At 36.8% G+C, this 12,528-nt stretch overlaps 1 protein-coding gene across 3 annotated transcripts in view; it reads left to right on the plus strand.

Moving 5' to 3' along the window:
* Positions 1 to 12,528, plus strand: part of RNF169 (ring finger protein 169) — an 86,191-nt gene that overhangs the window by 17,797 nt on the left and 55,866 nt on the right. For all 3 annotated transcript variants that reach the window (XR_009564917.1, XR_009564918.1, XM_030836078.2), the window contains exon 2: positions 12,449 to 12,522. Coding sequence is in view for 1 of the 3 variants with exons in the window: in XM_030836078.2 (XP_030691938.1) it covers positions 12,449 to 12,522 (74 nt within the window). In the remaining 2 variants the exon portion in view is untranslated. The remainder of the gene's footprint in view (positions 1 to 12,448; positions 12,523 to 12,528) is intronic.

A 12,528-nucleotide genomic window follows, 5' to 3' on the forward strand; every position in this document is an offset into this window, starting at 1 on the left:
AAAACACATAACTTGAAACTTACTGTCTTAACCTTTTAAGTGTGCAGTTCAGTAGTGTTATCACACTTTGGTTTTGCTTTGTTCACATGGATTGCTCTTCCTCCATCTTTTTTTTTTTTAAAGACTTGAAAAAATTTATCTGGCTGCGCTTGGTCTTTTTTTTACAAATTTATTTATATTTTTTAATTTTTGGCTATGTTGGATCTTCATTGCTGTGTTGGGTGGCGAGCGGGGGCTACTCTTTGTTGTGGTGCGCGGGCTTCTCATTGCAGTGGTTTCTCTTCTTGAGGAGCACGGGCTCTAGGTGCACGGGCTTCAGTAGTTGTGGCTCGCGGGCTCTAGAGCACAGGCTCAGTCGTTGTGGCGCACGGGCTTAGTTGCTCCGCAGCATGTGGGATCTTCCCGGACGAGGGCTCGAACCTGTGTCCCCTGCATTGGCAAGTGGATTCTTAACCACTTGCGCCGGGTCTTAGTTGTGGCACAGGGGATCTTTGTTGTGGCGTGCAGGCTCTTTGTTGTGGCATGCTTCGAACCCGGGCCCCCTGCATTGGGTGTGCGGAGTCTTAACCACTGGACCACCAGGGAAGTCCCCTTCCATCTTTTAACTTAATCTAGGTTTTACCAGTTAGACTCAGCTTCATCCAACCTTCCTAAAGCCTTGGCTCTCCTTCCCAGCCCTTGTTCTCTTGCTCCTACAGATGTCTGTTGGAACATTTGCTTGTAAGATGCATTTGGCAATTGTTCATTTTGTGACTTTGCATTTGTCATCGTCTCTGTAATTATTTAAATCTCTTCTTACAACTTTTTATGACTTTGTCTTAGCTAATAAGCTATGTTAATAAGTGCTTTGGGGAAAGGGTCTCATGCCTTTTTTTGGTATATGTTCTCTTCCCACAGCACCTCCCTCTTCCTCACTGCTCACTTCCCTCTTTAACTTCCTGATCTCTGATAACAGTTTTCATTATTCTTACACACTTATGTGTGATAACTTGATATGTTATCATTAATATTTTCTTCTCCTTTTGTGACTTCTACAATTATATTGTTATTTCTTTTTCCATTTGCTATTTCCATTTCTATATTTAATGTTCATGTTTGAAATTATAAGGCATATTCAGTCTGGCGTCTGCATCTCTCATTTAACATAAATGGTTTCCTATCTAATTAAAGCAATATTGCATTTTTTATAATTTATTTTATTTTATTTATTTTGGCTGTATTGGGTCTTTGTTGCAGTGCGCAGGCTTCTCATTGTGGTGGCTTCTCTTGTTGCAGAGCACAGGCTCTAGATGTGTGGGCTTCAGTAGTTGTGACTCACGGGCTCAGTAGTTGTGGCTCGCGGGCTCTAGAGCGCAAACTCAGTAGTTGTGGCGCATGGGCTTAGTTGCTCCGCGGCATGTGGGATCTTTCCAGACCAGGGCTCGAACCCGTGTCCCCTGCATTGGCAGGCAGATTCTTAACCAGTGCACCACCAGGGAAGCCCAATATTGCATATTATTAAAAAAATATTTCTATATAATTTTGATGCCAGGATAATAGTACATTGTATGGACTGTCTGTAATTAGCCTAATCATTCCCTCAATATTGGACATTTAGGTTATTCTCAGTTTTTGTTTTGCAGTTATGAACAATGTTGCAGTGAAAATCTTTTTATGTAAAAGTTTTTCTGTATTTTAGATTATTTTCTAAGATTCCTAGAAATTATTAGGTCAAAAGTTACAAACATGTTTTAAGTTCTTGGTATGTGAGTTGTGACATCTTGATTTCATTAGTTCTTTGCCAAGGATAGTTTTAAAACACAGTTTGAGTTACTATAGCAGTAATCTGTGGTGTTAATTATGGTACTTAGGTAAGCAGTTTTCAAATTTGATATGAATATTTTCTTAACTTTTAACTTTTTCTCTGTGCACTTCCTCTTCTTTCCAGGTAAACGCTCTTTATATTGCCTCCTGTAAATTGTTAATGTCTTGGGCAAGTAGGTAAAGGAGCAATTGCATTAGTTTAAGACAGTTGGTACCTGGCTGTCATCTGCACTCTTGGAGAGTTAGAAGGAGTAAACCAAAAAAATAGTAGATAAAATGGAAAGCACTTTAGTTTGGTTTTAGAACATATTTGTGGTTCACTCCCCATGTTTCCACCTTCCTACTTCTAAATGGTATGCCTAATTTGACATTAAAGTTTCTCCTTTCGAATATTCCATTTGAAGGTAGTTCAGAAGTTTGGTGGGTAGTATAAGCAGGTAACCTTGAGATTAATATGGATAATGACCTCTTGGTTCCTGTGTATCTTTGCACTTACATAGGTTTTGTTGTAGAAGATGTACTTTGATTCATTGTCTTCTTTTGCTGTTGTGTACCTCTACCTCATGCTTTTCTGAGCTGCAGTCAGGTGTTTAGTTGTATAACTCTTCGACATTCTATAGTAGTTTCACTTGCATATGTTTTTCTTTCCCTAGTAAGATTGTAAGTTTCTTTAGGACTTGGACCACACGTTTTCTACCTTTATTAGATTCCTTTCTTGACTTTCTTAAAAGAATATTCTCTCCTTTTGTCTTCTTCCTCACTGCTTGTTCCCTCTTTATTAATGGTTTGTGGTTTCATGACGAAAATCTTGTCTTCTCCACTGCTTATGAAGAATGTAGATTTTGCTTCTGGCTATGATGGAGCAGATTGTAGCAGACCAGAACTCCTGCTGAGAATAACTAGAAAAGCCTGATTTTAAAAAAAAATCTATATGAAGGCATTGGTAAATTGCCAAGGCAGCCAGGACTTCAGACATTTGTGGATTCTTGGCAAAGGGAGAGTATAGCTATTAAGAGGCAAAAAAGCCAGCAGAGCTTTCTTCGTGGGGCTAGGGATACAAAAATTATAGTTCAGGACTGCCAAGGCAGCCAAAACTTGAGAGACCAAGATCCCAGAGAGAAGGGAGGTGCATCTCCCTGCCCCCACCCTCCGCCCCAGGCCTCTCTACCTGCCTTTTTTTCTCTTGAGGCATTTGCAGATTCTTTAACTGTGTAGGGTAAAAGGTTAAGAAGCTTCCCAGAAGCCTAATGAAAAACAGAGCACTCTTTTAGCAGTTCTTCAGTGTTGAGGAGAAAAAAGTTGAAGGCCTTCCAAGGAAGGCAGGCTTGGAAAATACCCTTAACTCTCAGTTAGATCCTCAGAGGGCTACAAACTAGGGTAGAACAAACTTTTCAAGTTTTACAAAGCCTGCAGCCAACCTTGAATAAGCCCATGTCCTGAATGGATTGTGAGGTGATCTACCCTTAGTCTAATTGCCTGTCAGAGAACATGGTGAATCTTCTGTAGGATGTTATATCATCCACAGCCTTTATAGTTTTTCATAACACAATGAATGGCATTCCAACAAAAATTACGTGGTAAACCAAGAAACCAGACCAGGAATAAAAACAGACAGTATAGGAAAGGATCCATTGTATCCCAGTCACTTATAATTTATTCGGTCATTCTAAAATAGAAGGACATTTAGGTTGTTTCCAGTCTTTAGTATTGCGATTGATCTGCAGTGAATATTCTTGTCTGTACATCTTTGTACATGTGTATGATACATCATTAAGATAACGAATACCCTTGCTAACTCTTGTCTTTATCAAACTTTTTTGATATTTGCTAATCTGATATATAAAAGTGTTTTGTTTCAGAAATTTTTAATATCTTGAAATGAGCGAAATTGAGCATATTTTAATTTGTTTACAAGTCATCTGAATTTATGTTTCTGTAAACTGCCTGTTCATGTCCTTTGCCCATTGTCATATAGGGTTGTTCAGCTTCTTTTTCTTCTTCTTTTTTTTTTTAATATTAAAGAGGTAATAAAGAACAGTGGGTAAGAGGACCAATTCTGGAGCCAGATTGCCTGAGTTTAAATCATAGCTCTTTCATTTACAGCAGTGTAGCCTTGGGCAAGTTATATGCTCTGTGCTTCAGTTTCTTCATCTGTAAAGTGGGGATAATAGCATCTCTCCATTGGGTCATTATGAAGATTAGATGAGTTAAAATATAGAGTGCTTAGAAATGGGCCTGGCATGATCAAAGTGCTATATAACTGCCAGTCATCAGAATGATACTGGTGGTGGAGATAGAGATGGAAATTAGCAGAGAGATTTTTTTATTTGCCCAAGGACAAATAACTAGTAAGTGGGAGAATTCAAATTAGGATCAAGATCTTGGGACTCTTAAGTCCAAAGTTCTTTTTCATTCTGCTGCACTAATAAGAAATTGAATGTACAGGGGTAAAAACTCAAGCATAGCCAGGTACCAAGGGATGTTTACCTTTGGATTTGAGAGTTATTGGGGTAGCGTCTTCCCAATATAGTTCAGTGAGGTTCTTTTTGTAATTTTGTATTGAGTGTGGATTCTTTGACAATGATACTTTATTCCTGAGGGTTTGGTGCAGTTAGCAAAATGCTAGTCTTATAGTTTGTTTTGTTTGTTTGCCTTTATTAATAACCAGTCACCCCACCCTAGAGAAAATCTTTTTCAGGAAGGACGATCAAGGAAATATAGCTGCTCCTACAGTTCACGTTAGACTGAATGCAGTACTCAGCTTTGGTCATTGGCCATGTGTGTTTGTCATTCTTAGGGTATTAATATCCTTAGAGAGTTTCTCTTTTAAACATGGTGCAGTTGACCCTTGAACAACATGGGGATTAGTGGCACCGACCCCCCTGCACAGTTGAAAATCTGTGTATAACCTTATGTGGTAAGTGGATTCAACCAACCTCAGATTCAACCGCAGATCATATGGTACCGTAGTATGTATTTATTGAAAAAAAATCTGCATATAAGTGGACCTGCGCAGTTCAAACCTACGTTGTTCAAGGGTCAACTGTAGTTGTCAGAGGACAGGCATTAAGAAAGTACTTCCACCACTGGATTCATTTATAAATACTAAGATACTCAGCAGCTCAGTGACACCTGGAATAGTTTCTAGTATTTCTTTTCTGTGAGATGAAGGAAGGGTGAATGGTTGTTTCTGTGCTACTGAAACACTTGAAAATCCCTATAGATTCTGGTGGAGGGATTGGTGGATTTTGGGACTAATTCCTCTGGACTAAGGAGGGTGATGTTGCCTTTTCTGCTTCTTTTGACATGTTGTTGCTGTGCTCCCCCACCGCCCCTGCCAGCCCAAGAATTTATTTCTTAGAGCAGTTTTAGTTTTACAACAAAATTGAGAGGAAGGTACAGAGATATCCCATATGATCCCTGCCCCCACACATTCATAGCCTCCCCCATTGTCACTGTCACTCACCAGAATGGTAGATTTGACTCTTGGTGTTGTACATTCTGTGGGTTTGGACAAATGTATAACGAAATTTGTCCATCATTATAATATTAGAAAGAGTCTTTTCACTGCCCTAAGAATCCTCTGCTCTGCCTACTCATCCCTACCTTCTCCGTCCTTGGAACTACTGATTTTTTGTTTGTCTCTAAAGTTTTATCTTTTCCAGAATGTCATATAGTTGGAGACATACAGTATGTAGCATTTTCAGATTGGCTTCTCTCATTTAGTAATATGCATTAAAGTTTCCTCCATGTCTTTTCATAGCTTTGAAAGCTCATTTTTTTTCTTTTCCAATCATAATTACATTTTATTTTTTAAAATTTTTATTGGAGTATAGTTGATTTACAATGTTGTGTTAGTTTCAGGTGTACAGCAAAGTGAATGAGTTATATGTATACATATATCCACTCTTTTTAGATTCTTTCCCATATAGGTCATTACAGAGTATTGAGTAGAGTTTCCTGTGCTATACAGTAGGTTCTTATTAGTTATCTGTTTTATATATAGTAGTGTGCATATGTCAATCCCAGTCTCCCAATTTATCCCTCCTCCCTCCTTCCCCCAAGTAACCATGTTTTTTTCCTACATCTGTGACTCTTTGTGCTTTGTAAGTAAGTTCATTTGTACCATTTTTTTAGATTCCACATATAAACGATATCCTGTGATATTTGTCTCTGTCTGACTTACTTCACTTAGTGTGATAATCTCTAGGTCCATCCATGTTGCTCCAAATGCCATTATTTCATTCTTTTTTATGGCTGAGTAATATTCCATTGTATATAAGTACCACATCTTCTTTATCCATTCATCTGTCGATGGGCATTTAGGTTGCTTCCATGACCTGGCTATTGTAAAGAGTGCTGCTATGAACATTGGGGTGCATGTATCTTTTCTAATTAGAGTTTTCTCCAGATATATGCCCAGGAGTGGGATTGCTGGATCATATGTAGTTCTATTTTTAGTTTTTTAAGGAACCTGTATATTGTTTTCCATAATGGTTGTACCAATTTACATTCCCACCAACAGTGTAGGAGAGTTTCCTTTTTCTCCACACCCTCTCCAGTATTTATTGTTTATAGACTTTTTGATGATGGCCATTCTGACTAGTGTGAGGTGATACCTCATTGTAGTTTTGATTTGCATTTCTCTGATAATTAGCATCTTTTCATGTGCTTTTTGGCCACCTGTATATCTTTTCTGGAGAATTGTCTATTTAGATCTTCTGCCTGTTTTTTGATTGGGTTGTTTGTTTGTTTGTTTTTGACATGGAGCTGCATGAGCTGTTTGTATATTTTGGATATTAATCCCTTGTCAGTTGCTTCGTTTGGAAATATTTTCTCCCATTCTGAGGGTTGTCTTTTCGTTTTGTTTATAGTTCCTTTTGCTGTGCAGAAGAAGTTTAATTAGGTCCCATTTGTTTATTTTTGTTTTTATTTTCATTACTGTAGGAGGTGGATCAAAAAAGATATTGCTGCAATTTATGTCAAAGAGTGTTCTGCCTATGTTTTCCTCTAAGAGTTTTATAGTGTCTGGCCTTGAATTTAGGTCTTTAATCCATTTGGAGTTCATTTCTGTATGTGGTGTTAGTGTTCTGATTTCATTGTTTTACATGTAACTGTCCCGTTTCCCCAGACTTATTGAAAAGACTGTCTTTTCTCCATTGTATATTCTTGCCTCCTTTGTCGTAGTTTAGTCAACCATGGGTATGTGAATTTGTTTCTGGACTTTCTATCCTGTTCCATTGATGTATATTTCTGTTTGTGTGCCAGTACCATACTGTTTTGATTACTGTAGCTTTGTAGTATAGTCTGAATTTGAGGAGTCTGATTCCTCCAGCTCCATTTTTCTTTCTCAGGATTGCTTTGGCTATTTGGGGTCTTTTGTGTTTCCATATAACTTATAGAATTTTTTGTTCTAGTGCTGTGAAAAAATGCCATTGGTAACTTGATAAGGATTGCATTGCATCTGTAGATTGCCTTGAGTAGTATATTCATTTTGACAATTTTGATTCTTCCAATCCAAGAACCTGGTATATCGTTCCAGCTGTTTGTGTTATCTCTGATTTTTTTCATCAGTGTTGAAAACTCATTTCTTTTTAGCACTGAATAATATTCCATTGTCTGGATTATCAACTTTCATATTATAATAGACAGTTATTTTACCAGCAAAAGTGAGTTTATTTGGGAATAGCCAGAGGAATTGCAGTTCAGGATATGCAAACTATGGCAGACCAGAGACAAATCCAGAGAACAAGGAAGTGGAACTTGCTTTTATAGGGAAAAGAGGGGAGTTGGGAAGAGCTGTAATAACCAAAGAGTCCATTGGAGGAAGCTGAGAGTCCAAAGTATGGAGGCTTCTCATCAGTTGAGCTGCTGCATATCTGATTGGTGGAGCTGTTTTTGGATGGAGAGAAGTTTTCTTCTTCCTGCTGGATAGTAAAGTAAGCAACACCTTCCTGTCATAGATGTAGGTGTATAGCTCGTCCTATTTGGAGTAACTGACAGATGCGGGGGGGGGGGGGGGGTGGGCATGAGCGCTCCCCCTACAGGCCTGTCCCTACTCTGATTTTAGCTGAGGTTTCTTTAATTAATTTCACTGTATCTACCTCAGTTTATTTATCCATTTACCTTCTGAAGGATATCTTGTTTGCTTCCAAGTTTTGGAGGTTATGGCCAAAGCTGCTATAAACATTTATTTACAGGTTTTTGTGTGGATGTAAGTTTTTAACTCGTTTGGATAAATATCAAGGAGTGCAATTACTGGATTGTATGGTAAAACTATGTTTAGTTTTGTAAGAAATTGCTGGATTGCCTTCCAAAGTGGCTCTACCATTTTGCATTCCCACCAGCAGTGTTTGAGAATTTTTGTTGCTCCACATCCTCCCCAGCATTTGGTATTGTCAGTGTTTTGGATGTTAGCCCCTCTAATTAGGGGTGTAGTGCCATCTCGTTTTAATTTGTAATTCTCTAATGACATATGATGTTGGGCGATTTTTTCATTTGTTTATTTGCTATGTCTTCTTCTTTGCCATATATTTTCTTTGGTGAGGTGTCTGTTAAGGTCTCTTGCCCGTTAAAAAAAAAATCAGGTTGTTTTCTGATTACGTTTTGACAGTTCTTTGTTTATTTTGGATAACAGTCTTATATCAAATACATCTGTTACAAATGTTTTCTTCCAGTCTGTGGCTTTTGTTCTCACTCTCTTGACATTGTCTTTTGCAGAGCAGAAATTTTTAATTTTAATGAAGTCCAGCTTATCAATTACTTATTTTATGAATCATGTCTTTGATATTATGTCTAAAAAGGCATCACCATACCAAGTCATCTAGGTTTTCTCCTGTTGCTCTGGTTTTATGATAGTATTGCAGGAGTTTCAATCACAATTTCAACTTTTGGAGTGGAGGGAGTTGACATATGACTCTAGGAAGGCAGAGGGAAGTAAAGAGAATATTGAGAAAAGTCAAGTCCCACATCAGCAGACAGGAGCTATTTTATTATAAATGAGTGTTCTTTCTGTACTAAAAGTCAGGGAACCTGAAAGATTAATCATGACTGATAAATATCTTAGTATAATTAATAATGTTCAGTGTATACATGTTCTCCAGTAAGCTTTAAGAGACACTGTAAAAGACTTTGATTTAAAAAGGGAGATTTTTATTTTTCGGACCTTTTTCAGGTGGATTGAAACCATATTTCATAAGGCTTCAAAGAAATTATTTTCATGTTATAGCTACTGTTATATAAGTTTAAAATCCTAATAGCATTTTTACCTATTATATTAAACTTTAATAGAGTATTTCAGAATTTAGAGAAACCTGTTGAGTAGTAAATGAAAATGAAATAAAAATATTATTACAGGCATACCTTGGAGATATTGAGAGTTTGGTTCCAGACCACCGTAATAAAGTGAATACTGCAATAAAGCGAGTCACATGAATTTTTAGGTTTCCCAGTGCACCTAAAAGTTAGGTTTACCATAATTCAAAAAGAGTCATGTACCAAAATGTTCATTGCAGCTCTATTTACAATAGCCAGGACATGGAAGCAACCTAAGTGTCTATCAGCAGATGAATGGATAAAGAAGATGTGGCACATACATATACAATGGAATATTACTCAGCCATAAAAAGAAACGAAATTGAGTTATTTGTAGTGAGGTGGATGGCCCTAGAGTCTGTCATACAGAGTGAAGTAAGTCAGAAGGAGAAAGACAAATACCGTATGCTAACACATATATATGGAATCTAAGAAAAAAAAAATGTCATGGAGAACCTAGGGGTAAGATGGGAATAAAGACACAGACCTACTAGAGAATGAACTTGAGGATATAGGGAGGGGGAAGGGTAAGCTGTGACAAAGTGAGAGAGTGGCATGGTCATATATACACTACCAAACATAAAATAGATAGCTAGTGGGAAGCAGCCGCATAGCACAGGGAGATCAGCTCGGTGCTTTGTGACCACCTGGATGGGTGGGATAGGGAGGGTGGGAGGGAGGGAGACGCAAGAGGGAGGAGATATGGGAACATATGTATATGTATAACTGATTCACTTTGTTATAAAGCAGAAACTAACACCATTGTAAAGCAATTATACTCCAATAAAGATGTAAAAAAAAAAAAAGCAATGATGTCATGACATCTCATAGAAATGTAGGGAAAGTCCACTGCACGCTAAGGAAGGAATGAGAGTAAAAAAAGCAAGTAACATCTTAAGAGTCTTAAGAATTTTTTGACCTTGTAGAGTCCTGGAAAGGTCTCTGGGACACCTAGGGATCAATGGACACACTTCAGGAATTACTGGTCTACATCTTCAGTGATGAAAATGAAGTATGAACTGTGAAAATGAAAGAAAAAAAGAAACAATTAGCACCAGCTTTTTTTGACAATCATCTTAAACCAGTATATACATGACAATCATTCTATGGTGTCTTTTATTTTTTATTTTCTGCACTAAAAAAATCAAGTTCTAACGCCTTACTTGAAAAGATTTATTATTATTATCATCACCCTTTTAATTTCTCTAGGCTTCTTCAGAGTTTGTTTCACCCAGAACTTCACAACTCTAGAATTATATGGTCTGAGTTAAATATTATATGTATCATAAAAACTTGCGTGTCTGTTCTATTTTTGCCCAAAAAACCCCACAAAAAACTATATTACACAGAAATCCAGAGCAAGTAATGAAATTTGGCAGGCATAAAACAATGCAAATTCTTCCCCAAATGGCTTTTCTCTACATTAAGTCTCTTCAGTTTTCTTGTACATTAATAGTTGGATGGAGCCAAAGTAGTTATTTACTTTAAAAATGGCAGTAGCAATGAGAATGCTTTACAGCAAACTAAAAGTATATATAGAAAGCATATATACATATCTATATAGAAAGAAATTTGAATTGTGTAGTATAAAAATTACATGTTTTTAGTATAATTTTGGATTTATTAATTTCTCTTATAATCTTTTTTTTTGCTCTGTTGTAGGTTCATACAAGTGCATAATTATTATAGCTTCTTGATGGGTTGCCTTTTTCATCATTATGTAATTTCCCTCTTTATACCTGTTAATTCTTTTTCTCTTAATTTTGCCATGTGCTTGTGCTAGTTCTGTGGCCTTGGGCAAGTCATTAACCTCTCATTTTCATTATTGTAAAATGGGTATAATAACTACCTTATAAAGTTTCTGTGACGATTCACTGAGAAAATATAAAGTATCGTTCAGGTAATAGGTTCTCCATAAATGGATTAAAAGAATTTTTTTGACTTAAGGGTTTTGCTTTTCTCTTCCTTCTTCCCCTCCTCTTTTAAAGCATCTGGTTTTAGATACTATTTGCCAATAATTAGAAATGTACTTAAGAGATATGATTAAAATAGTCATCAGGACTTTTTTTTTAAGTGGGTGAAGGTGATGTCATATTTGCCTCCCAAGACCTGGGTCTAATAATTCTCTTGGTAGAGCTTTAAGTTACTGTTTTCTGCATCTGTATTACATCCAGTGTTTCTGTCTAAGAATCTTCCACATTTCTCTGGTGTATATGAGTCTTTTTAAGGTAGTTGAGACAACTGAAAAAGGACAAAAGTCAACTTTTTGAGGAGCCCACTTTTCTACAACAAATATTATCAACCTGAATAGGATATAGAGTTGTTAGTAAGTCTTCAAATAAATACTGTGTTTAAGTCTAAATATACATAGGGGTGTATTGAAGTGTCATGTACATTTAAGGAGACAGAAGTGTGTATTTTCTCCTTCCTTTTTGATAGCATTTAGGACTTATCTTTTATTCCTGTTCTTAAGTTGGATTTTTATTGTTTATATAGCCAGTGTGTATTGTGTGCCTTCTGTGGGCCTGGATATAGAGAAGGGGAGAAAAGAGAATTTCAGCTGAGAAAGAGCATAAAAGGGTTAGAAGTATATGGCATATATATATTGTAACCAGATAGTCAAGAGATGAAAGACACAGTGCTTTAGAAAGATAAAGTTGTGATCAGTCTCTGGAAAACCTTGAGTGACATATTGAAGAGTTTTGACTTTATTCTGTAAGCTGATCAAAACCACTGAAGGCTTTGAGGATAAAAAATCAGGTTATATACTGAAAATATAAGTTGTATACAGGAAAATAGTCTGTTGGCAATGTTGAAAAAGAAGTAGAAAGAAACATTAGTAACAAAGTATTATGAGTAAAACTTTAGCTTATTTAAAATGTTACTTGGTAACATTGAACTAGGAGCTTTAAATATAGTTTTCCTTGAGGTCTTTTAACATGTTACGTTTATCAGTGAGACCCTTCAGACCACTCTATATATTGATAAACTAATCTTCCAGCCTGTGTTTATTTTCCTCCATAGCCCTTAGTACCACCAGTTGTATTATATACACACATTTGTTTGTTTATTGTCTGTTTCCCCCCAACAATATTGTAAGCTCCATGATAGTAAGGACTTTATTTGTTCAGTGCTTCTCCCCAGTGCTTAGAACTGTGCCTGGTTTATACCCTTTAATAAGTATTCATTAAATGAATGAATGAATATTCAAATTGTGGAGGATGACCACAATTTTTATGTGGTTTATGATGTGGGGGCAGCAGTAGGACAAGATCTTGGTTCCTTCCTAGAAAGTTCTGTTAAAAAGTGTTTTCTTTTCCCTTTCCTGCAGAGTTTATATTCAGAGCACCAATCAAATTAAGCAAGCCTGGGGAACTTCGTGAGGAATATGAAAGCCTGAGAAAGGTACAG

Source organism: Globicephala melas, chromosome 8 (genome assembly GCF_963455315.2).
Source record: "Globicephala melas chromosome 8, mGloMel1.2, whole genome shotgun sequence".
NCBI lineage: Eukaryota > Metazoa > Chordata > Mammalia > Artiodactyla > Delphinidae > Globicephala > Globicephala melas.